We start from the raw sequence: 23,905 nt of genomic DNA on the forward strand, positions 1-23,905 counted from the left end.
CAGCCTGGCCTCCACACAGATGTTAATCAGACAGATCTCACGTTAGCCTACCTGACACTCACTCTAACATTACACCTGAGCAGAGCAGGTGGACCCATGGTTACCAAGAAACCAAGAGTGACAACTGAGAAACTAAAGACAAGACCCTGCGAGCTGACAAACAGCTTTGTCGCCACGTTTGAAACTAACAAATTAAAACTGCACTGTTTCAAGTTGTACTTTAATCAGTTTACTGCTGCAGCAATTTTCAGGTAATCAAAGTGTAATTAATTTCATTTATGTTGATGCATATTTACATTTTAATTGCCACTACCAAGGAGGGAATAAATTAAACAAAAAGATGATTAATATTCCAGCTGGATAGACTTGGAAAATCTCAGAATGCGAAGGAGCGCGCTGCAAACAGACCGCATAATGTCAGCCAGCAGAATGTGTGGGAGACGAAACATGAAGGCAGACAAATATCTTTTCCTCAGGAGGTGTTTAATTACCACACAAGTTACACAAAATAATGACGGTAAATTAATTCAATGCGACGCTTTTAACTTGCAGTGTATTTCATTATATTATGATGTTTGATTCATTACATTTCTTCACCCCAAATACACAAAAACACAAACACAGATGAACAAACCCAAGCGGTAAGGTTCAGGCAGGTCCTGGCCAGCTTGACATCCTCTCTGGTGTGCAGGAGTTGACCACGACCGCCGGAAGTTTGCCTACTTTCTCCTCTTTGTTTGTCTTTTTCAAAACGTCCCTTCCTGCAAAGAGCCAGAAGACACGACGGACGAATGAGTTGTCAGTCAAAATCTAAGTCAGTAAACAACCTGGCGCGAGTCGATGCTGACCCTCCTCAGGTAGCGTTCTCTGCGTCTGCTGCAGCTCCGGCAGCAGCAGAGAGTCTCTCACACATGTGACTCTCTTCCCACAAAACCTGTCGGAGTTTGTCAGGTCTGATCTTGTCTGATGAGTGTGCACGTGTCTTTGCACAACAGTTGGAACTGCAACACACAGAGGACAGCAGGGAGATAGAAATCATTACGCCTGATGAATTGCAAACCCTTTACTGCATCTTTATGCTAGTACAGTACCTATACCACGACAGGTCACGCTAGAGGCTGTGTCGTGTCTGTAGGGCAGCAGCTCAGGTTTCTGCTTCGGCTGGCGGTAATTGTCCCTCATCTCTGTGTCAGTAGAGGGCGGCACGTCACGCCTGCTGTGCTTTGGTGTAAGTCTGCTTTCTGCAGCATTACTACGATCACATCCTGTCAAACACAACAAAAGGAGAAATAAGCTGCAGAAAGAAATATGCTGATGGTTCCATGCGGGCAAACCTGTGTGCTTGAATGTCGTGAGTTCAGTTTGTTCTGACACGCTTTCATAAACAGGCTGAAGCAACAGACTTGTCCTACCTTGGGGCATACCCATGAAGTCACATCTGTAGGTGGAGCGGTACTGTGCTGTCAAGGCCTTTCGGATCTCCCCCTCAGACGGGAGGCATTTCAGAGGAACGGCCACATACTCGGAGCTTGGAGCTGCATCCCTCGGCAGCCTCCACATCATGAAAGACTTGAAGAAATGGTTTGACATAAAGGTTACGATACACTGTGAGAGGTCAAGCATGGGATTCAGCTATAAATGTAACACTGAGGCAACCACAAAACCAACCTGACTTGGGTGCGGGTTGTTTCTCCTCTGGCCCGAGGCCGTCCCTGTGCGGATGCATTCAGGTTTACAGGCTGGTTTCCAGTAAAAATCCTTATTGTACACAGTTGAGCCCAAAGGTTGGGATTGCGAATAGGAGTCTATGAATGAAGTCGACCTCGGGCACCTGCGTATGCATCAACATATACCAAGAATTACACATAAAAACACACAAATCTAATGCTAATCAGAAGACGATTAATTAAACTTACAGCAGAATTTCTGCAGCTGAGTTCGGCCGGTAGATGAATTGTCTTCTGTTAGATGTCTCGTATGGATCCCACCACTGTCTGCCCTCTAAAGAAACAAACAACAAGGTTCTATCACATCACAACAGTGAATTCTTCACATGTTGTGTGCACCAGTCACTGCAGGTTACAGCTAATAAGCAGGGTGAACTCTCTCTCTCTCTCTCTCTCTCTCTGTGTTTTTTTCAGTGGGAGACTTCAGTAAGAAAGCCAACCTAAAACTATAAAAGAGAAAATTATAAAAGAGAAGAAAACTGTAGGATGTTTTATCCTCCCACACAGTAATTATTCAGTCTGTCAGACAGACTAATTGTACAGCATAATGTGGTTAACGTGGCATATTACTGTAAACCAAGCAACAATAGAAATAAAAGAAAATAATGTGATGCTTTTTTAATTGAATATCACATTTTTTACTACCCAAAACTTTCAAATTGATTCATACATCTATTTACATATTTAACATTACCTCTGGTTGCCATCGGTGAGCACAGTTTCGGTCCCTTATGTTACAGGCTAGTTGTATTCCGTGTAATGAAAACCTTTCTATATCCATTTCTCTTTACTTCAGGATTGTTTGCTGAAAAACATAACTGACATCTCTGGATCCTAAAGTTAGGCCTGTGTGTTAAACAACAACAAAAAAAGTTGTTTTACTTTCAGGTACTGTCTTTGTCTGTCCAGAGGCAGTGCTGGTCCCTGCAGGGTGTCTTTGGGTGCTGTGGTTATGGAGACCTACAACAATGGCACAATGTTGAATGGCCAATGTGAAGCAGCTCAGCGGGGGAGAGGTGACTTTAAAAATTCAACATTGCCAGGGATGCCTTATTTATGTCTGTTGCTGACTACAGTTGTAATGGTTTGACATTTTCACCACAGGAGAACCAGTTCAGAAAAGATTAGTTTAAAGGTATCATGATTTAAATTATTATTAAACTGTTTATCTGCATTCGTTCATTTTCACATCTTCTGTACATATGTCTACCTTATTATCTTTTATTGGTTCTTTTCTATATTTTTGCACTTTTATATTTTAGTGGACAGGCAACTGTGCATATGACAATAAACATTTTGACCTAAACTGAATTATTATTATTATTGTTATTATAATTATTATTAATAATATCAGTGACCCTTAAAGGAACGAAAACCGAAAGGGTTTTGCTTTATCTTTACAATTTTGCAAAGTATTATGTCCTGATAGACAAAAAACTTCAAAAAATGTTTTTGAAAAAAAATAATACTCAGGATAAGCAAATGTGCCCGGTATGATAAGAGGAGTGGGAAGTACGTTTACTCATGTATTAGGCCTACAGTAGCCTACTTATTAACATACAAAAACAAGGAATGATTTTATATAAATATGATAATAATATATCTTTCAAATATGGAAGTGTTTGTAGAATCAAGAGGAGAAAATCCATATAATTAAAGTTTACTAATAACAAACTTAATTTATGCAGCTTCAGAGAAAAATAATTAATAAGTAATCTATAGACTGTAGTTTTGGAAGAAGAAATTCAAACTCCGAATTTTAATACAAACACACATATTTATATTTTCCATAAGCAAATAAACAAGCTGCTCTCAGAGGAAAATAAGAGCGAAATAGAAAGGTGGCAGGGTCTGCCACATATAAACAAAGTAAAACAGGATGAAATTGTGTTGTCCTTTAAGGTCAGTGTGTTTATTTAGTTTTGTTTGGTCACACTTGTCATCTCCAGTCATCCAATATCTCATAATGTTAGTCTTTGAATCAGATTTTAACCTGTGAGAATAAATAAAAGTATAATAAAATAAGCATTAATAAGATAATACAGTTTTAACGTCAACATATGCACTCGTATAATAGTTGACAACAGGCTCGTGTCTACTTTAACTTCAGTGTATTAAAGCAGTAACATCACACTGCAGCCTGTTTCTCCATGTGAATGCTCTTCTCTCCCCTCATGTCTGATATTCAAGTTTGGCGCCACGGCCCCGTCGTGTTTTGGACAACCAACTGTACAACATCCGTGACTGAGACAGCGACCGTCCAATAAGATCCTCCACGGAGCTGACGGCAGCCAATGTCCGACAGCCGGAGCCCGACACTCGGGTAAACACAGCGGGATCCTCACAGCCGAGAGACCGCGCACTGACGGAGCTCCTCGTCCCATTGTTTGAGACGTACCGACGTGCAGCTGGCCTCCTGTAGCGCTGTTGGGGTAAGCATCCGAAATGTAAACTGACTGACGGAACTGACTTGGACAGCCATGTTATGAATGAAACGGTGGTTCGGGATGCGTTTTGCAAAGTATGCGTCGGCTTCGTGCCGGATTAGTTGCGTGACTGAGCTGGATGAGATGCTAACGGAGGGATCAAGCTCCTGCTGTTTACGCTAACACTGTCCTGCTAACTTAGCAAACAGTGAAATTAGCCGCGGTTGTGAATAATGTCCAAAACAAGGGATAACTCCCCGAGTGTCCATGCTAGTGTCTACTGTCGGGTTAGCGTGACGACCCTTATTTTGTTTCCAGCTAACAAGGATGATCCAGTTCACTCATCAGCCTTCTATATAAATGTGACAATGGCTGCCTGCTCTGGCCGTGGTGCTATCACAGAAGCTAGCGCTAGCCAGCTAGCTAGAGGGTGAACGTAGGTGAACACCGCGAAGTGTTGCTGAGGCAGCCCGAGTGCGGTGAGACAGGCGGAGCATCTTTCCCTGAGACCACTGTCACTGTGGCTTCAGATTCAACTATCTGAACCATCCAGACAGTCTATAGATGGTAAAAATCAGGCTAATTAATATGCCAGAAGAAAGGCTGGCGTGTGAAAGCATTCCGCTAGCCATTGTTAGCAATCAAATCAGCCATTTTAATAATCGTCATCATGAAATGAGCACTGTGCAGCTAGCCTAGCCGCTAGCTAAAAGGCTAACGGTAAAAGACGAGAGGACACAAAGCAAGATGGCTAACGGTTAGCGAACAGTCAGAGGCGCTGGAGGCTAATGCTAATGTATTCATCTTGGCTTCATTACAACCCCCAAGCCGGCTAACTACATGTCATGTCACTGAGAGGCTAACGCTTCAAGATAGTAAAACACACTGTGCTGTTTTTCCACATGCTATGCACTGTATCAGTATGAATGAATGGTGGATGTTGAAGCAGCAGTTGACGAATGTGCAGAATTAAAAGAAGCATTATGTTGGCCTCTGCATACAATGGCTCATCTGTCACCCCCCAGACTCCCTCCCCCTCCTCCCACCTCCCCATTTTAAACAATAGATGGACCTGACAAAGCAAGAGGCAGATAATTTGCTGATGTGTAGATATTGCCTTTGCATGATTAGACTTGAATGGATTTCTCTCATAACATTTTTTTAAAATAATTTTTTCTTCTCTCCATTTAGCAATCCAAGATGGGAAAGGATCCAAAGAAGCCGAGAGGCAAAATGTCCTCTTATGCGTACTTTGTGCAGACATGCCGAGAGGAGCACAAGAAGAAGCATCCCGAGGCGTCTGTCAACTTCGCAGAGTTCTCCAAGAAATGCTCCGAGCGTTGGAAGGTAGAATTAATAGCTGTCATTTTTTTTTTCTTTATCCAATTTCTCAAGATAAAAAAAATAAAAATGCAAGCATTGCAAGTCTTCTAAATCGCCTAAAATCGATCGTGTTTTTTCCAAAGACAATGTCACCAAAAGAGAAAGGCAAGTTCGAAGATATGGCCAAACTGGACAAGGTGCGTTATGAGAAGGAAATGAAGAATTACATTCCACCAAAGGGCCACAAGAAGAAGCGCTTCAAGGACCCCAATGCCCCCAAGAGACCACCGTGAGTGCCGTCATCGACCCGCTCCCTACTGTTTTATTTATTTGACATTAGGTACAAATTAGATCCGAACTCATGAATCAATGATGCATTTTTTTCCCCCAACCACAGGTCTGCATTCTTCCTCTTCTGTGCTGACTTTCGCCCCAAGGTAAAAGGCGATTATCCTGGACTCACCATCGGGGACACAGCGAAGAAGTTGGGCGAGATGTGGAACAGCTCATCTGCAGAGGACAAGCAGCCATATGAGAAGAAGGCTGCCAAGCTGAAGGAGAAGTATGACAAGGTAAATAAACCAAACTTGACTTGCTTTTTTTTTATTTGATAATCATATTTTCTTGTTTCTTGGGTTCAAATTTAGAATGATTGCCGTTTCTTTTTACTTGAAGCACTAAAAACACATTTTGTCGCGCTCTCCGCAGGATATCGTCGCCTACCGCACGAAGGGCAAAGTGGATTCAGAATCCGCTGCGACAGCAGACGACGACGACGAGGAGGAAGACGAAGAAGAAGAGGGAGAGGACGAGGAGGATGACGACGATGAAGATGATGAGTAGACTGCATCAGGATTGGACCTGAAGTTTTGTTTATGCCATATAATCCTAATATACTCAATTCACCATCTTGAAACAGAAGTCAAACTGAACAAGAACATGTGTATATTTAATGTTTTTAAGATGTACAGTGTTATTCTCCTTTTTTTGTAAAGTTAACACTACATATCTTAAGTTTGAGATTTTTCTAGTGGTAGTTCTTTATCCTTGCCATACGACGTAACAATTTAGAAGGACTGCAAATCAGTACGAAGGCAACTAGTCTGTAGGTGTCCCAACTCAAAAATGAGATTTCTGGGTTGGTAGTGTACTTTTCTTTGTTTTGAAAAATATTTTTTTATGTGATGTCCCGATGTCTTTTTATTCTTTGAATACCACTCTAATATCAAATGCAGCTGTCGACATTCAAGAATGTCTTCAATAAAGGTCGTTTTTCTTAAGACGTTCATGTGTCCTTCCTCCCGTTTGACTTGTCTCAACATCTCCAAGGCAACCAGTCTGTTATCAAAGGCTTGACACGTAGAACACGTAGACTATCAAGTGTGTACATGAATAATTAAAACACGCTTCATTTAAAGAGTATAACTCATGGCTGCACAGTGAATTGAACAGTGCACGACAGCTCTTTGTTCTTGTTTCTGCTGTCAGGTTGTACGTAGCTCGTTCTATTCGCTGCTTCAAATGACAACAAGATTTTACTTGGAGTTTCTGATGTGTGGTAAGTCTGCAGTGAAACAGCTTCCGGATAAACTAGGGCCGTACAATGAATTGAAATACATGTAATCAAAAAAATAACATGGTCGAGTGCAATATTCCCGTTTTTTCACAGATGTTCTCCACATGTGAGAGAAGATTTTAGTTTGGCACAGACCCAAACTAATGTTGCAGCGTCATGACTTTAATATTTGTTTTCTTCAGTGAAAATCAAAATTGTGATACAAAAATGTGTATTCCCTCTGACCATGATTGATAATGTAATGAAATATCTAAAAAATAATATAAACATATTTTCCCTACCGTGTTGTGCTTCCCTAGAAAAAACTAGATGACTTCAGGGAAACGTTTTACCATCAGAACATGAAATTGGCGAAAACAGCAAAATGATATTAACACAATTAAAGATTCTTAGCTTTATTAGAAGCTAAAATAATGAGCTCTAGCAAAGCTTATTGGGTCTGAAAAATAATGGCCTGAGGGCTGTTATTTCATGAATCAGTGCGCTGCAGGGCTGCTGCATATTTAAATGGGAATACTGATGTGGTTGTGTTATTTAATTGTGTAATTTGTCTCCCAATTTGGGCTACGATTACACAATCGCTTTTACTCGAATTTCCTTGAAGAATTAGTTTAATCCCTGGATGATTTTTTGTAGTTTGAGCAACCTAAATCCAGAAGGTGGCGCCAAAATGAGGTAAACTACACAGGATATTAAGTAAAAACTATGTACTGCTGTATAGTTAGTCAGTCACTCCCACATGGACTTACAAGATATCAGAACACTGTTGCAGGGATGCAGCTTTTGATGGACATGATCATGACTTTATACATACCATTGTGAAGAAATTATCAGCCAAATAAGAAAACTCTGCCTTCCTAAAAACACAGCTGAAGTTTCTTATAATCATTCATCCAGAAGAACTAACCAGATATTAGAGATAAAAGAAACTTCATTAATCAAACATGACTTCAGTTTTCAGTGTCAGCCAAATCAGGCGGCCAGCGTACCTTCCTGTCTCTACAGTTCATGGTGAGCTGTAATTAAACTGCGGCTGTTTTTCGTCAGAAGCTCGAATCAATTGTGTATTTGTTTGTCTCCTAATGTCACTATGTTTGTATTATTGAAGGGGTGTGATTAAATCCATGATATGACAAGGACACACTTTACCAACAAGACAAATAGTCACATGTCAAAAAAAAATTGTTTCAAAAGGAGGCTGAGTCTTCAAAACTCAAAATGAAGTGTTTTCAGAGAGAAGTGCTCTGTGTGTTTAGTGTGTGTGCTGCCCCAGTGAGTCCAGACGGTAAAACCTTTTGTGATCCTTTGCCGGTATAGAGTTCCTCCCCCCGCGGGTAACCAGAGACGGTCTCACAGTCACGGTGGCCTCACAGTCACTTAAAGGGGGTTCACATGTCCATTTATCGGCCTTTTCTCAGGAGCGTTGCCCTTTGCCACACAAAGAACGGCCCCGCACTCTGAAGTGTCTGCAAATTGTGAATGAAGCCACAGTGGTCCCCTTTCAGTGTTTGTGACACAGAAACAGGCTTATATCCTCTTGGTTCCTGCATTAGTGTTACAACAGTAGTTTTTCCCCCCCTTGTGTACGATGGCAACAGTAATCAATTCCACCAAAAATGTATTCACATAAGAGGCGGTCATTTAATTTAACTTGACGAAACTGTACACCAACAAATCTGCTCATCTGGATTCAGTCTGAACATTCAGTTCTACAGTGTCGTGTCAGCTCTCTTTTGAAAACCCGTGATTCAGAGCGACAGTATATTTTTTTCCCCCGTTCCTTTCGCGCCTTTCAGTCTCTGAATGAATCCCCTCCGTCTGACATGCAGCAAAGAAAAGAGAAAGGCTTCCTCGAGGCCACCTTACCGCAGGCGACCGTTCAAAGAGTCTGTTTCATGTCTACACTGAGGAGCCTCAGGAGCAGAAATCCACGCAGAGAATACAAAGCAGGTGGCACATTATTACCCTTGTTCTTTTGTATTGCAGGGAATTTTTGTTGATCCTCTCAAGAAAGCGAGGACATGCAGACTCATCATTTTAAACCATTATGTGGCATTAAATGACAAAAACAACAGCAAACTTTCAACCTGCGGCCTTTTTCAGGCCCTCAAAGAGCTTTTCTTTTTTCTTTCGGCTTTTTTCTTTCGCTGCTGGATTTGCATAGAGTGATGTCAAAGGGGCGTGTCAGTCAGGATTACAAGCTGAGAAGATTGAGTAATCACTATGGATACAGCTTTTTATAGTTTTCCATGTGTTGCTCTTGGGTGGAGGTAACGCTGGGCAGTTTCCTGGACTTCACTTTTTTGACTGCCTGCTCCGTTTTGTTTTGCTCAAGATCCCAGTCTCTCACTCGGTTTTGCAACTACGACCAAGTAAGAGGCCCTTTCGGAAGTGAACTTTATGATGGAATCTACTGGACGATGGAGAAAATATGGAATTTTATTGTTTAATTTGCTGGTAAGTGGGCCTGTTAGCTCAGATGTTGCAGCAATGAGATTAGTTTTTCAACTTGTATTAAAATGTGGTTGTAGGACAGTAAAAACTATAATTTAAATGCTTCAAAGCCTGTTTATGCACATTTTACTTGAACAAAATTTTCTTTCTTTTATCTCTGGTTCCTCAGGCGTTTCATCCCGTGTCCTCTCATGAACCTTCGTCTGAAAGCTCAGTGAATGTGAGCAGTGAGAGGCAGTTTGCAGATATCGTCTTAGGGCAGCATACGCTCCCCTCCTGGTATTATACATCTATTGATGCTGTGCCCAAGCATGGCATGGTCGGCTTACAGTCTCATAACAGATGGCGAACACAGATGGCTTTCTCCAAAACTGTTTACTCATTTGAAGTGAAAGAAGACACAGTACCAGGTTAGTCATCTGTTCAGCAAAGCCTTTCCCCCACGAGTTAATTAGGCACAGATGCATAATATTTGCAAAAAACTGTTAATTTGATTAATACACTTTAAAATGTCATCTAATTTGTGGTTTTCCATCCAAACTATCCTCATTTAGAATAGCTAAGGACGATAATGTTGCCCAAAAATGTTTTCTTTTCGTTCCACAATGTCAGACGGTGAATATACATTGTCTCTGTGTTGACAGGAACAGTTGTGGGAAAGGTGGAAGCAGTGTTCGAGACTCTCACGCCTATCACATACTCAGTGCAGGAGGATGACGGCGAGAACCTGTTCCTCCTCAGCCCCCTCTCAGGGGACTTCCTTTTATCCCGCAGCCTGGATTTTGAGGCACAAAGCCTCTACGTACTCACTGTGGTGGTGCAGCAGGGGGATTCACAGGTGTCCAGTGTCAGGGTGTACTTCAATGTGTTGGATGTGAATGACAACCGCCCCATTTTCACCCGGGATACCTTTTCTGCGTCACTGCTGGAAGATGCGCGAGCTGGCACTTGCTTCCTGTCCTTGAATGTGTCAGATGAAGATGATGGTAAGTGCTGAAGTAACGCTGGAGTAAAGCATTCATCCTACTTCACATTTTTATGGCTCCTGTGACAATTAAGGGTGGAGTTAAATCTGACCACTTGTTTGCTCCCATAACTCCACCTTTTTTTTTTTAAACAGGAAGTTACATTTAGATCAACCTTTAAATACGCAATCATAGACAACAGCATGACAAAATGCATTCTAAAACATCCTTGGTGTAGCTTTGAAATGAAAGCCTGAGAATTATGAATAGATGCATTAAGAATAAATAAATGAATTTTTAAATGACTTTTGCACAATTAAAAGAATAAAAAAATACAACCATACAGTCAAAACAGTATAAATAAATACTTTTATAAATGATAATGAAAATATAAGTCAACATCTTACCTTTATATGTTTTTCTATAGGAAAACTTTTAATTTTGCATGTGTAGTTTTAAGTCTACCCTGCACATGTACTACAAATACAGGCTTTTTGATCTCTCTTCTCTTTTCCACATCTCCCTCCAGCTGGGGATTTACACGTCTGTGCAATTAATAGGGGTCAAGTCCTCGTTGCATTGCACGGTGCAGATAAAGCTAATGAGAAGCCTGCATCCATCTGCGATAGCAGAGTTTCTTTTTTTCAAAAGTTTCACACAATCATACTCATCCAGCTCAGTCTGCATGTCCAGTTTGAAGGAAAAGCATGGACGACTGTGAAAATTCTATTTTCCAAGTTATGAGTGTGAGAAGGCTTAATTAACATTCACACATTTCTTGGCTACACATGTCACAGTTGGCAAATCGAGACGTGAATCTTGTTCATCTCTATTGCCATGTGTTTATTTGATTGTGTTTTGCCTAGAAATCTTGTGTGGTTGAAGTTTTTGCCAGTGAATTCCTATTTGTGGCCTCTTTTGTTGATTGCTAATAAATACTTGATTAAAATATATTACTAGCAAATGCACTTATCTATATCACTGCATCATGTGACAAATGTAGGGTGTTCCTCCCTGATTTATATGTGGGACATAAAACCATTATGAGCCATCACTTGTGAAAAGTCATGTATTGTTTCCCTCTCTGCCAGGTGACAATGGACACTTGAAACTGAAGGTGGTCGGAGGAGATGAAGACAAAGTGTTCTTCATAAACCCAGCTGGTATTTTGTGCCTGAAAACAGAGTTAGACAGAGAGAGACAACCCTTCTACAATCTGACTGTGACAGCCAATGACTGCGTCCAGCCTGTGTCTTTACAGTTCACCAGCACGGCGCATGTTAACGTGATGGTCGATGATGTCAACGACAACGCGCCGTTGTTTGTGTCAGCCAAAATAGTCAGTATACCAGAGGATGCAGCACTTCATTCTGTTGTAATGACCGTACATGCTGAGGATGAGGACATTGGATCCAATGGAGAGATGTTGTATTATTTGAACAACACGTCTGGTGGAGTGTTTAGCATCAACAGCACAAGCGGAAAAATCTACCTGGAGGAGGAATTAGACAGAGAACAGGGAGATACCCTGACTGTAACTGTAACTGCCACTGATAAAGGTTCACCGAGGATGGCAACCACTATGAATCTCACGGTGCACGTTGAGGATGCGAATGACCATGACCCCGAGTTCTCACAGAGGGCCTACAGCCTGACTGTCAGAGAGGACATTCCCAGAGGAACGAGCCTGTTTCAGGTTCAGGCCCTCGATCGAGACATCGGGACGAATGGACAAGTGCGGTACATATTGACCCAGGCGAGTCCGTTTGTGGTGGACACTGTTCGAGGTGTCGTCACAGTCATGGATAAACTGGACAGGGAGAAGGAGTCAAACTACACCTTAATCATAGCAGCTGTAGATCAGGGGGAAACACCCAGATCTGCTACCGCTGCTCTCAGTGTCACAGTGTTGGATGTGAATGACTTTGTTCCCGTCTTTACTCCAGAGACACTCACCATACATGTAACGGAGAATGAGGAGGATCCAGCTCAGTTAACACATCAGGTACTGCTTCAAAGAGTTCACTGAATGTTGAGTAGCACTTCACTTTACAGCCGGGTAATAACGTGGTAATCATTGGGTGATAGTCAAGGTAGTAATTATGTAATACCATGTAATTACCAAAGTTATGACCAGGTATTAGCTTGATACTGACGTGGGTATTTCTGAGTAATGTTGGAATGAAATGTATGCAATAGGGTAACGAGAGACCAAAAACAACCATGATGATGAGGGAACATCTAGATAACATAGAGGCAAAACTGTTTAGAAATAGTCTAAAAACATTTTGGTAACAATACAAAGAGCTGCTCAATGATCAGTCCAACATTTGAATTTAAAAAGTGGTAATATATTAATAATGAGGTAATACCGGTGACAACAAACCTCCACTGATATAACAATTTTATTGTTAGCAGTTTAGCATATTGTTACCAAAATGCTACTATACCATTTCTAAATCCTATTCATAAACTATTGATAAATGCTGTCTTTAAATGGGTTTCTCCATTATTACTTTCTTACAACAGTGTTAGCATTATATTAACCAGATTGTTGATACAATTATTATTAATGACTGAATTACCTCTTCATTATCAAACTATTACCATGCCATTACAGAGCTGTAACATAAAGTGCTACCAAATGTTGATTGCAGAATGTTTTGATGTTAATAACTAGTTTGCATGTCTATTTTTTCTTTGTCTTGTCTTTTACCAGGTGTCAGCTTTGGATGAAGATTTAGGTGTCAACAGCCAGCTTACATATTTTATACAGACAGGACACAGTGATGGTTTGTTCACCATCACTCCCAGTGGCACGTTTCATATTTCACACAGCCTGGACAGAGAGAGGCAATCGGTGTACTCACTGACCATTATTGCTGTTGATTCCGGTGAGTCACGCCAAAACTAAACAAACAAAAAAACAACCTTACAATATATCGCTCTTTAATGTCACTTCAAACTGTTCGATAATTCATTATTTCTTTGTCGTTTGAAGGGTTGCCATCTCTAACGGGAACTCTCACCATGCATGTCACGGTGGATGATGTTAACGATAACCGTCCAGAGTTTACAGAGGAGGCCTACAACACCATAGTATCTGAGGACAGTCCCACAGGCACTGTGTTTGCCATGATGACGGCATCTGATGCTGACGAGGGTGTCAGTGGGGAAGTCAGGTAAAATGTCATGTCAAAGAGTCACTCAAACTTAATTTTGTGCTTTTTTGATTAAAGCACACGCACAGCAGACATATGACACACACAACTGTCACACCAAACAAAGAACAACAGTATCATCTCCGGCACATCAGCCAAGGTCCAATAGTCCCCTTTTCTATATGCATCATCATCGTAATAAACTGAAAGGCTATTTCATCCTTAAACTGTCCTTTAGGTATTCCATGGAGAACCTCGATGTGCCTATTGCCATTGACGAAACATCCGGAGAGCTGTTTACCACCGATGTCCTGGACAGGGAGACCGTGGCCATCTACAGGCTGACGGTGATCGGCACAGATAAACATCCCACTCGGCCTCTGTCAAGCTCAGTGCTTGTTACAGTGCTGATCGGCGATATCAATGACCACTGGCCCCAGTTTATGAACAGCCCGTATGTGGCCTATGTGCCCACTGAGTTGGCTGCAGGTGAGTTTTAACTTGCCCTTATATATTTCATCCTGGATAATGCAGACTAGAAAGGATTAGGGGTTTCATTTTGTCTGTTTTGTGTTTTTTTCCTCCACCAGGCTCAGTTGTTTGTGCAGTAAGAGCAACAGACGGAGATGCTGATATGAATGCGGAACTACAGTATTCATTATATGGACAAAATTCAGATCTGTTTTCCATCCATCCATCCAGCGGCACTGTATTTACTTCAAGTGCTCTCCGGAGAACAGAGGATATTATTGTCAGTGTACATGTGGAAGATGCCGGAGAAAGTCCAAAATTTCACTTCACTACCATCAGCATCAGGTTTCAGAACGTGTCTGAGTTTCCACAGATGAATGTGGATGTTCTGAGGAGCTCCCTCTCCGAGGACGAGCCCCTGGAGACATTAGTGGCAGTCGTCTCTGCAGTGAGCATCAGAGCTCAACCCGTCTCTTTTTATCTGGCTTCTGGAAACTTTGAAGACGTGTTTCATGTGGAGCAATTAAGTGGAGCATTGACAGTGGAGAACCCTCTGGATTATGAAACCAAAAAGGAGTTTACTTTGTTGATGGAAGCCAGAGACTCCGGCTCGCCTCCTTTCTCTTCATTTGCAGAAATTCACATAAACATCAGCGATGTAAACGATAACTTCCCTCAGTTCACCCAAGCTGAGTACAGGTGTGAGATTTTTGAGAACTCCCCGCCATCCTGGGTTTGTGATGTTCTTGCGATTGACGCTGATTCAGGCAGTTACGGCACAGTGCAGTACAACATAACAGAAGGAAACGACGATCATTTATTCACAGTTGACCCTGAAAGTGGCTTTTTGAGCACCACTGCAAGTTTAGACAGAGAAAACGTCCCTGAATTCAATTTAACAGTCGAAGCTACTGAGCCAAACGACCCTCTTCATAAAGACAGAGCGACTGTTATTGTTGTTGTCTTAGACAGAAACGACAACGCACCTCGTTTTTCACGGGTTTTTCTCACAGAGGCGTCTGAGGATTCTCCAGTCGGTCGCACAGTTATACAAGTCACCTCAAGTGATGATGATACAGGTGCAAACGCAATGATTAACTACTCCATAATTGACCAAAGTGATGATGTGCCATTTACTATTGACCTTACCACTGGTTACATCACTGTTCAGAGACCTCTGGACAGGGAGATGCGCGATCGTTACATCTTGAAAGTAAATGCAAATGATTCAGCCTGGAGCATCAGCACTGACGTCATTATAGACATCACAGATGTCAATGATAATAGACCAGTATTTTCTGATCCGTTTTACACTGTTGTCCTATCTGAAATGAAAGATAAAGAGGTGTTTGTTGTGCAGGTCCATGCTACTGATGCAGACTTGGGGCAGAACAGTACAATTTTGTACATTATTGAACCTCCGAATGAGGAGTTTTGGGTCAACACCTCCTCTGGTGAAATCTATACCAAACAGCCACTGATGTTATTTAATTCTGATTTTGAAATCTACCAGTTTACAGTCATTGCGTTTGATTGTGGCAATGTTCCTCTGTCCAGTGACACCACTGTCACAGTGAGACTAGAACCATACAACCACTACCCACCGATGTTTTTACCTTTTCAGCCTCTGATTGCTGTCCCGTATCACATGGCTGTTGGTACTGAGGTAGTCCAGTTTACAGCCATAGATCAAGATGTCAATAACAGCAGCGTTGGTATTGAATATGTTTCAAATGGAGGTAATGCGTCTGATTTCTTCTGGATCCAAGTGGACAATGGGAAAGTGATGTTAAATCAAAGTTTGGTGGAGAGCGTACTTTTGTTTCTCACTCTATCAGTTACAGCAAAAGATCAGGGCTTCCCTTCTTTGTCGTCTCAGACTGAAATCACTTTTGAAATTACCGGAAGGAATCAATTCTCTCCAAGCTTCAGAGAGCCAGACGTCACTTTCTCTGTCCCTGAGGACTTGTCTGTAGGATCAGTAATCAGGAAAATTCAAGCAGAAGATGGGGATTATGGTCCCAATGGTGCCATCATGTACAGCATTACTCCGGAAGACAAACATTTACCGTTCTCTGTGGGAGAAGCTTCAGGGCTGCTAACTCTGATCAGAGAGCTTGACTTTGAAACAGAAGGTCTTTATCAGCTCCAGATCAAAGCCACGGATGGTGGCTGGGTCTCTAAAACTGGCATGTTAAATGTTACAGTAGTAGTTATGGATGTAAATGACAATCCTCCAGTCTTTTCTTCCTCGGAGTATATCACCTCAGTGCCTGAAAACTCAGAGATAGGAACAAGTGTCCTTGATTTGAAGGCTGATGATGCTGATTCTGGCACAAATGCACACATTACCTACTCTCTTGTCGCTGGGCATGTGGATAAATTTGCCATTGATTCAAGAAACAGCACAATCACCACCTTGGACATCTTTGATAATGAGCAAGAGCAGACCTTTGATATAACAGTCAAAGCTTCAAACATTGGTTTATTCAGTTTGGCGCATGTTGTCATCCAAATCTCGGATGTCAATGAGTTCAGACCAACCTTCAGGGAAAGACAATTTTACTTCTCAGTGTTTAAAAATGTACCTGTTGGAACGAGGATTGGAAAAGTAACAGCAACAGATGATGACGAAGGCTCTGAAGGTCAGGTGTTCTACCTGATGTTCGGTCAAAACAAGCACATGGGTTTTGGAATCACCAAACTATCAGGGGAAATATACACAACAGGCAGTTTGAGGAAACAAGGCAACAGTGAGGTGGCTTTAAAAGTTCTGGCGAGGAACGTAGGCGTTGTTACTGGAATGGATGTGGACGAGACTTTGGTCCACGTCAGTGTGATCGACACAAACGACGCACCAACATTCGAGTCTGCGTTTTATTTGGCCAATGTTACAGAGAACAGCCCGGTTGGGACGTCTGTGATTACTGTGAGCGCTCTGGATCAGGACTCCATCTTGGACTGGAATCGTTTCTTCTTCAGTATTGAAAACGGAAATGCAAACGTCTCTTTTGCCGTTGATCCATCCAGTGGTGTTATCTCAGTAAACGCTTTACTTGACAGAGAACTATTGGCAGTTTACAATCTGACTGTTACAGCCACTGATAATGGCTCTCCACCAGCCACTGGGACTACTAATGTCATCGTGATTATAGATGACATTAATGACAACGCTCCCACACTCACATTCACTGAGGCTCAAGTGCAGGAAAATCAGCCTCAGGGAACAATAGTTGCCAGACTAACTGCATCTGATTCTGACTTGCCGCCAAACCAGGGACCTTTCACCTACTGGTTGGTAAAGCCCTCAGCAGATTTTTCTCTGACTCCTGATGGAGTGTTATTCACCACACAATCTATTGATCGAGAACAAATCTCTACTTATCGAGTCCTGGTTGCTGTTCAGGATGCAGGGATCCCTCTGCTGTCTTCAACAACCATGATCCACATTAAGATTGTGGATGAAAACGACAACCCATCATTGCCGAGAAATATCTTCATCGAGGTGAAATACTTTGGCAGATCGTTCCAAGGAGGCATGATCGGTAACGTCCATCCAGAGGATCCGGATGAGTCGGATACATTCACCTGCGCCATCAAAAATGGAGCGCTTAATATGTTTACAATAGCTAATGGATCATGTGAGCTGTGGTCGTCTCCTTTTCAAGGCGAGGCGACGTTTAATGTCACTATTGAAGCCACAGACCATCTTCACTTCCCTGTCAACAACAGCATCTATGTAAACTACAAAGGTTTCACAAATGCTTCCATCGACAGCTGCATATTCTTCTACGTGTCATCATCCTCAATGGAAGAGTTTTTGTCTAGTAAATACTTGAGATTTGTTAAGGCTCTGGACAGTCTCTTTAACCTTCAGGCGTCCAAGACTCATGTGTTTGGAATTAAGCATATAGGCAGCGAAATCCTTCTTTTGGCTGCGGTTAAAACGTACAACGGTCAGTACCTCAGCAGAGAGGTAGCCAGTGGTATCTCTGTAGGCCACAAGAAATTACTGGAGGCTCAGAGCAACGTGACCATTTCTCACATCACCAGCGACCCGTGTCTCACCAGCCCCTGTCAAAACGGCGCAACGTGCAACAAAAACATTTATATCAGCCAGGATGTCGCTGTTCTGGAGAGCACGGCGGTCATTTTTGTGTCACCGCAGAAAGAGGTCTTTAATTGTACCTGCCCAGCCGGCTTCACCGGGTCACTGTGTGAAGATGACATTGATGAATGTGAGGTGAATCCCTGTGAGAATAACGGCACATGTGTGAATGCTTTAGGAGGTTTCTACTGTCACTGTCTGAGTGGCTTCTCTGGATCTGTCTGCTCTACTGATGTAGATGAATGCCTGAAGCTGAAGTGTCAGAATGGAGGAACCTGTATTCCCACACAAGGCAGATATCACTGTCAGTGTGCGCCTGGATTTGAAGGTAGACTTTGGATTTTTTTTTTCACCTTATTCTGCTTAACTAGATTCCGTAAAGTCTGGCCTTTCCTTGCTTTTTCCCCAGGAGAGATGTGTGAACAGTTCACAGACCACTGTAGATCAACACCCTGTGTTCAGGGCAGCTGCATCAATTCACAGGCAGGCTTCTCTTGTAATTGTCCCTTTGGTAAGAGTCCTCATCTACCTTAAGTAGCAAATAAGCTAAAATTGTGCTATTACTTTAAACTTCATGAAATATACCATGGGATTTTTCCAAGCTACAACAGAAAAACAGTTTATTTATTATTAATTAAAATGTGTTATTTCAGGAGTCAGTGGAGTCCACTGTGAGGAGCACAGCTATGGCTTTGAGGAGCTGTCCTTCATGGAGTTCCCCCCGTTGGATCGCAGGACTAATTTAATTTCTCTAGAGTTTGCAACAGTGCAGAGGGACTCCCTGCTCCTGTACAACCCTGGAGGATCGTCCAGCAGAGAGTTCTTCGCATTGGAGATACTGGACGGGGCCATGCGCCTCTCTTATGACCTGGGCTCTGGACCTGTGAGGCTGCAGACAAACAAGCAAGTGACAGATGGAGATTTTCACAGTGTCACAGCAAGAAGGATTGGAAATGTGAGTTTTAAATATCTCAGCACATAAACAAAGTTCAATTAGAAAATTAGTGTGTTGAAAATTAGAGAAGCAAACCTGAAAAGACTGATTACTATTTGAATTTAACAGATTGGTTCTCTACATGTGGACAACTGCACAGACGTTGAGAACAATGGACTTTGTTTTTCACAGAGTGATGGCAGGAGCTTAGAGAGGTAGCTGTGAACTAATGATTACTTCTTTCCCATAATTCATCATTTCTGTTTTAAACCTTTTGTTTAACCTCCATTGATTGTCTCTGTCTTCATCTACAACCAGGACATTGGATGTTGGTAGTAATATGACGTTTGGAGGGCTGAGGACTTTTAAAGCTGTTTCTCTGCATCCCACTCAGATTAAAACTCATGACTTTGTTGGATGCATTCGCAACATTCATGTGAATGGCATCCTGCTGAGACAGTCGATGGCCCTAACAACATATAACATCCTTGATACGTATGTATTTTAAATCATTTTGCAACATGCACAAGGCACAACATAGAAACATCATCCTTTTACATTACACAGAAAATGATGGCAGCACTTTATAATGAAGGTAAAAATCATGCATTTAAAGTGGAAACAGACAACCCACTCATAGTGTTTTTGATATTACTGTTGGTGTTGCTGTCACAAAGACAGTGTTAACAACATGACTACAGCTAGCAGCCTGGTTACTGTCCAAAGCTTTAGACAAATGTAGGAATCCAAATACACCTAGAAACCCCTATCTCAGAGTAAAACACCTGGTTGTAGGATAGCAGGCAGGTTTTGTTACTACCGTTCTATTAGATATAATGCTATTTTCAAACCATCACTGGTTAGGGGGAACATGTTTAAGTGAAAGAACAGACATTAATACAACGCTTTGGGCTCTCCATCGAGTGAATGCTCCTACATTAATTGTTGTTTTACCTCGGTTTCTATCACTCTCCCTCTTCACCTTCTTTGCCTGTTCCACCGGCAGCTTTCTTTTTCTTTTGCAGTCAAGTCTTTCCCCAGTTAGTCCTGTCCAGTAGCTGAATGATGAATAACATAGTGAAAGCAAGATTTAAACAGCGAGTGAATCATTCCATATATCATGCGATAATGTTATTTTTCTGCAGCCATTACACTGTGCAATCAGTATTTATTGCTAGTATAAATATTGCTTAACTAGTGCATGACTACTGACGATACCGTCACTCTGACTTTATGTGATATGTTCACACTTAAAAGATCATCAGCTGAGGAATTGATTTGTGATCAAGCTAGATTTCAGTTAGATAAAAGTCTAAACAAAGTGAAGTAAGTATGCGATTTGTACCCTCATCATAAAGTGTAACCAAAACATATCTCTCTTACTTTTGTATACATCTAGATATCACCAATTTGCCTTTGTAACTCGTTTTTGTTCTATAAAGGTGTCCTCGGGCAACTCCATCACCATGTCACAGCAACCCATGCAAGAATGGCGGCATGTGCCATGACCTTTGGTCTGACTATCTTTGTGAGTGCAAAAGCCCTTTTACTGGAAGCAACTGTGACAAAGGTGAATAATAAATGTTTTCGTATTGTCTATTTATGAAGGGTTGAGTTTTAATTATTTTGCATTTTAAGTGTAATTCTCTGTTTTCCATGTTCTTTCTCTTTAAGTAGAAATGTCAGCGGACTTGGTGCTGCGGTTTAATGGGAATGACTACATTGAGTATGTCATCAGGGAGCGATTCAAGAGAGACTACCTGCTAAAAGAAAATGAAAAAGAGGAAAGCACCAGAGACCAAACAGTTATTAGCATTAGGTTCAAGACCCAAAATAATGGAGTGCTGATGTATATTGTTGGACAGACGGGATACGTTATGCTGAAGGTTTGAATGAAATGCATTAATCCAAATATTTATTTGCCTTGTATTTATGTCTGGAATGTAAAATTGTTTTTAATTTCTGTGTCATGTAGATAAAAGACAGAAATCCTGTGTACATTTCCAAGGACTCATTATCAGGACACATGTCAGAGTTCACTGTGGCCCTTCCCGTGGCTGACGGGGCCTGGCATGTCCTCTCCTTGTTCAGCAATGGACAGAAAACTTTCCTGCTTCTTGATGGTAAACCAGCCTTGAACATCACTGACCGGAGTCTGGATCTCACCCCTGTTAGTGTGGAGAAGATTATCATTGGTGCAGCACTGAAGGGTGACTTACAGCTCCAGCAGTCAGGTAAATATACAGCAATCTCTGCTGATGACTTTAATATTTTTTGGAGTAAAAATTCTTTCTTAAAGTAATAAATGAATAATACATAATTACTCTTTTTATGACAGGATTCACGGGATGTGTGCAGTATTTCAACGTGACCGGTTACACTCTGCCTGTCAGTGGACACAGTGTGATGATGGACGTCTGGCCGAGCTCAACTCTCATCCAGTCGAGCTGCAGCTCTCCGGGCGTCTGCCTCCCCTCGCCCTGCTCCGAGGAGGACACACCGAGGACAAGTCCAAAGCGGTGGAGTTGTGGACCTGCTGAGCAGAACAGCACCTCCTGCATCTGTTTACATAATGTCTCCGACCACTCCTGTGATGTCTGCATCTCTGCAACCGAGAGCCGTGAGCAGTGCTCTGAGGCACAGAGCAGCGTGCCTCTGTGGCTCACAGCTGTGATTCTTCCTCTAATCTCCATCCTGGTGATCATAGCAATGTTTGTCGCTCTTTACAGAGTGAGGCGGCGGAATGCAATGTGTCATAGTGAGAGCCCGCCAGAGAAAACAGAACAAGGCACAGACAACGTGGGGTTTTGCTTTGATGACAACAGAACACTCGTAGGTGCTGTGGAACAACAGAAACAACATGACCCCATGAGTGCTGATGAGCAGAGAGAAAGTGTGGAGTTTTACTGTGATGCCAGTCTGTCAAGTGTTCAACCAGTGCCCAACGGTGAGCTGGAGTATTATGAAATCGGCAGCATCTCTAGTGCAATTAATACGGACACTGCCTCACTGCAGCTCAGCTGGCACAAGCATGCTTACAGCACAAAACGTGTGAAAGCTGAACCTAGACGGTGGGGAGATTTGAGGATGCTGTTTGCAGGATTTAAGAAGGAATGCTCCAGTGAAGAGAGAGCACCGGAGTCTCAGACTGTGGCCTCTCTAGACAAGCAGTTGTTGACTAGGATTGATGCCGAGCCGTCTCAGCATACAGAGCCTTGTCACATGAAGATGTTCCTGCAGCCAGAGTACCTGGAACCTGTACAATGCCTCACTTTTGAAGAAATTAGTAAACTGAACACTCCTCTGGAACAAACCATGTCACATCAAGCATCCCCACACCGGCGCACCGCGATGATCAACGATTTTTCATCTGACAGTGAAACAGACAGCACAATAACCGGCACAGTGTCTGAGTGCGGACAGTTTTCCGTCACCAGTGCCAGGAAATACATACATGAACAGTCTTCCTTCACACAACAGGGCATCTTGCCTGTCAACTCATTCTTCAAACACACCTCTCAGTGTGTTGCTGGTCAGCAGGAAGCTGAGGGTCCTCCCTCCAGTATGTTCGAGGAATGGGAGAGTACTTTAAATATGCGACTACCTTTTAGCTGCTATGCTCCAGTATTTGAGGATATTGCACGTCTACCAGCTGAACCCAGTCGAAGCTATGATGTGCAAAGTGACATAGAGGAAATTATTTGATGTTTTTTTTCCTCGGCGAAGCTAAAGAGTCAGGTGGAAAAATACTAAATATTTATGCAGTCTGTTACTTGCAATCTAATTGCCAGAATACATGTTGTCAATGTGCGTTTCTGCAAACCACAAACAAATGTTGCAAATGTACTTTTTTCTGCTGTTGCAACTTTATGTTTGTTTAGGTTCAATTTTCTATTTTATGTTGTGACATAAAACCCTACCTGTGGCCTGATTAGGTTTACCAAAATACCCCCCCAAAATATCATTATCATTAGTTTTTAGATGAATTACTGGCTACAATGGTGGTGAAAACACCTCCTCCACCACAGCACACCTCCAGATTTCTTCATCTCCTCTCATTAAAGATGTGATTGGAGTATGACTCACTTTATTTGAACAAGCCCTGATGGTTTGGCTCTATCTAGTGGACAAACTCAAGCCTACATCCAGAGGCACTCTGTATATTGTGTTTATTGACAGAAGCAAACATACATCAGTGGAGTGCCGTGTTGGCTCATGTTGTGGTGAAGGATCAGGAGCACTCAGATACTCTGCAGAGTGTCCGTGATATTATCCTGCAGAATGATTTCACTGATATGATCAATAATAGTGTAAAGAAAAATGACCAGATGTGTCTCAGTTCAAGGGATTTTATTTTGCACTTAATTGTGCGAACAATCACAGTTTTAGATTTCAAGAGCTAAACAGAGTCAAGATGGATTTATATCACAAGAAAGTTGGTTTTATATTCATCTGAATCAATTTATTAACAGGAGGATTCTACTTTTAGCACTTGATGTCATTCTGTTTCAGTTTTACTCTGTTAAAGATCTTCATCGAATACATAAATGGTTATAGAAAAAGACATGGGATTAAATGAACATATATATATATATATGTATATATATATATATATATATATACATAATGTTGCAATATAATATGTTGTGATTTTGTACAACTGCTACCTTGGCCCAGTCTCTCCTGTAAAATAGATTTTGATCTCAATGAGAGTTACTGTTAAAATGAAAATGGAATGAAACTAATAAAAGAAATTGAAT

General features: G+C 41.8%; 3 protein-coding genes across 6 annotated transcripts; 2 read left to right on the top strand and 1 right to left on the bottom strand.

Annotated features, from left to right (window-relative positions):
- Positions 1 to 466: 466 nt before the first annotated feature.
- tex26 (testis expressed 26) lies at positions 467 to 3,038 on the bottom strand. The gene is made up of 7 exons (XM_030396337.1): positions 2,422 to 3,038; positions 1,917 to 2,001; positions 1,669 to 1,831; positions 1,413 to 1,569; positions 1,092 to 1,265; positions 849 to 1,001; positions 467 to 761 (listed from the first exon to the last, which is right to left on the bottom strand). Exons 1-7 carry the CDS (start codon positions 2,432 to 2,434, stop codon positions 649 to 651), a joined length of 858 nt encoding a protein of 285 aa, XP_030252197.1. The 5' UTR covers positions 2,435 to 3,038; the 3' UTR covers positions 467 to 648.
- Positions 3,039 to 4,010: 972 nt separating this feature from the next.
- On the top strand, positions 4,011 to 6,632 carry hmgb1b (high mobility group box 1b). The gene is made up of 5 exons (XM_030396351.1): positions 4,011 to 4,159; positions 5,345 to 5,500; positions 5,620 to 5,765; positions 5,874 to 6,048; positions 6,185 to 6,632. The coding sequence occupies exons 2-5, from the start codon at positions 5,354 to 5,356 to the stop codon at positions 6,317 to 6,319; spliced, it is 603 nt and encodes a 200-aa protein (XP_030252211.1). The 5' UTR covers positions 4,011 to 4,159; positions 5,345 to 5,353; the 3' UTR covers positions 6,320 to 6,632.
- Positions 6,633 to 8,960: 2,328 nt separating this feature from the next.
- LOC115568719 (protocadherin Fat 4) lies at positions 8,961 to 23,904 on the top strand. 4 transcript variants are annotated; one of them, XM_030396289.1, is made up of 16 exons: positions 8,961 to 9,509; positions 9,676 to 9,916; positions 10,151 to 10,492; positions 11,563 to 12,476; positions 13,191 to 13,365; positions 13,473 to 13,653; positions 13,871 to 14,121; positions 14,223 to 18,539; positions 18,621 to 18,722; positions 18,865 to 19,166; positions 19,275 to 19,360; positions 19,464 to 19,640; positions 20,588 to 20,715; positions 20,820 to 21,031; positions 21,121 to 21,379; positions 21,484 to 23,904. In XM_030396289.1, the coding sequence occupies exons 1-16, from the start codon at positions 9,453 to 9,455 to the stop codon at positions 22,848 to 22,850; spliced, it is 9,111 nt and encodes a 3,036-aa protein (XP_030252149.1). In that variant the 5' UTR covers positions 8,961 to 9,452; the 3' UTR covers positions 22,851 to 23,904. The 4 variants fall into 4 exon arrangements, with proteins under 4 accessions (XP_030252149.1, XP_030252142.1, XP_030252157.1 ...); XM_030396282.1 differs by having other exon boundaries at positions 14,223 to 18,722; positions 20,823 to 21,031; XM_030396297.1 differs by lacking the exon at positions 19,464 to 19,640 and having other exon boundaries at positions 14,223 to 18,722.
- The last annotated feature ends 1 nt before the right edge of the window (position 23,905 follows it).

Source organism: Sparus aurata, chromosome 2 (assembly GCF_900880675.1).
Source record: "Sparus aurata chromosome 2, fSpaAur1.1, whole genome shotgun sequence".
Lineage (NCBI taxonomy): Eukaryota > Metazoa > Chordata > Actinopteri > Spariformes > Sparidae > Sparus > Sparus aurata.

What these genes read in the sequence shown, in the direction of transcription:
- hmgb1b (XM_030396351.1), top strand. Translation starts at nt 5,354, where the DNA reads ATGGGAAAGGATCCAAAGAAGCCGAGAGGCAAAATGTCCTCTTATGCG. An exon ending in AATGCCCCCAAGAGACCACC is followed by an intron (nt 5,766 to 5,873) that starts GTGAGTGCCGTC and finishes CCCCAACCACAG; the next exon opens with GTCTGCATTCTTCCTCTTCT. An exon ending in TGAAGGAGAAGTATGACAAG is followed by an intron (nt 6,049 to 6,184) that starts GTAAATAAACCA and finishes CGCTCTCCGCAG; the next exon opens with GATATCGTCGCCTACCGCAC.
- LOC115568719 (XM_030396282.1), top strand. Translation starts at nt 9,453, where the DNA reads ATGATGGAATCTACTGGACGATGGAGAAAATATGGAATTTTATTGTTT. An exon ending in CAGCTCAGTTAACACATCAG is followed by an intron (nt 12,477 to 13,190) that starts GTACTGCTTCAA and finishes GTCTTTTACCAG; the next exon opens with GTGTCAGCTTTGGATGAAGA. An exon ending in GGTGTCAGTGGGGAAGTCAG is followed by an intron (nt 13,654 to 13,870) that starts GTAAAATGTCAT and finishes ACTGTCCTTTAG; the next exon opens with GTATTCCATGGAGAACCTCG.
- tex26 (XM_030396337.1), bottom strand. An exon ending in CGTGACCTGTCGTGGTATAG is followed by an intron (nt 1,002 to 1,091) that starts GTACTGTACTAG and finishes TGTGTGTTGCAG; the next exon opens with TTCCAACTGTTGTGCAAAGA. An exon ending in GAGAACGCTACCTGAGGAGG is followed by an intron (nt 762 to 848) that starts GTCAGCATCGAC and finishes GGCTCTTTGCAG; the next exon opens with GAAGGGACGTTTTGAAAAAG.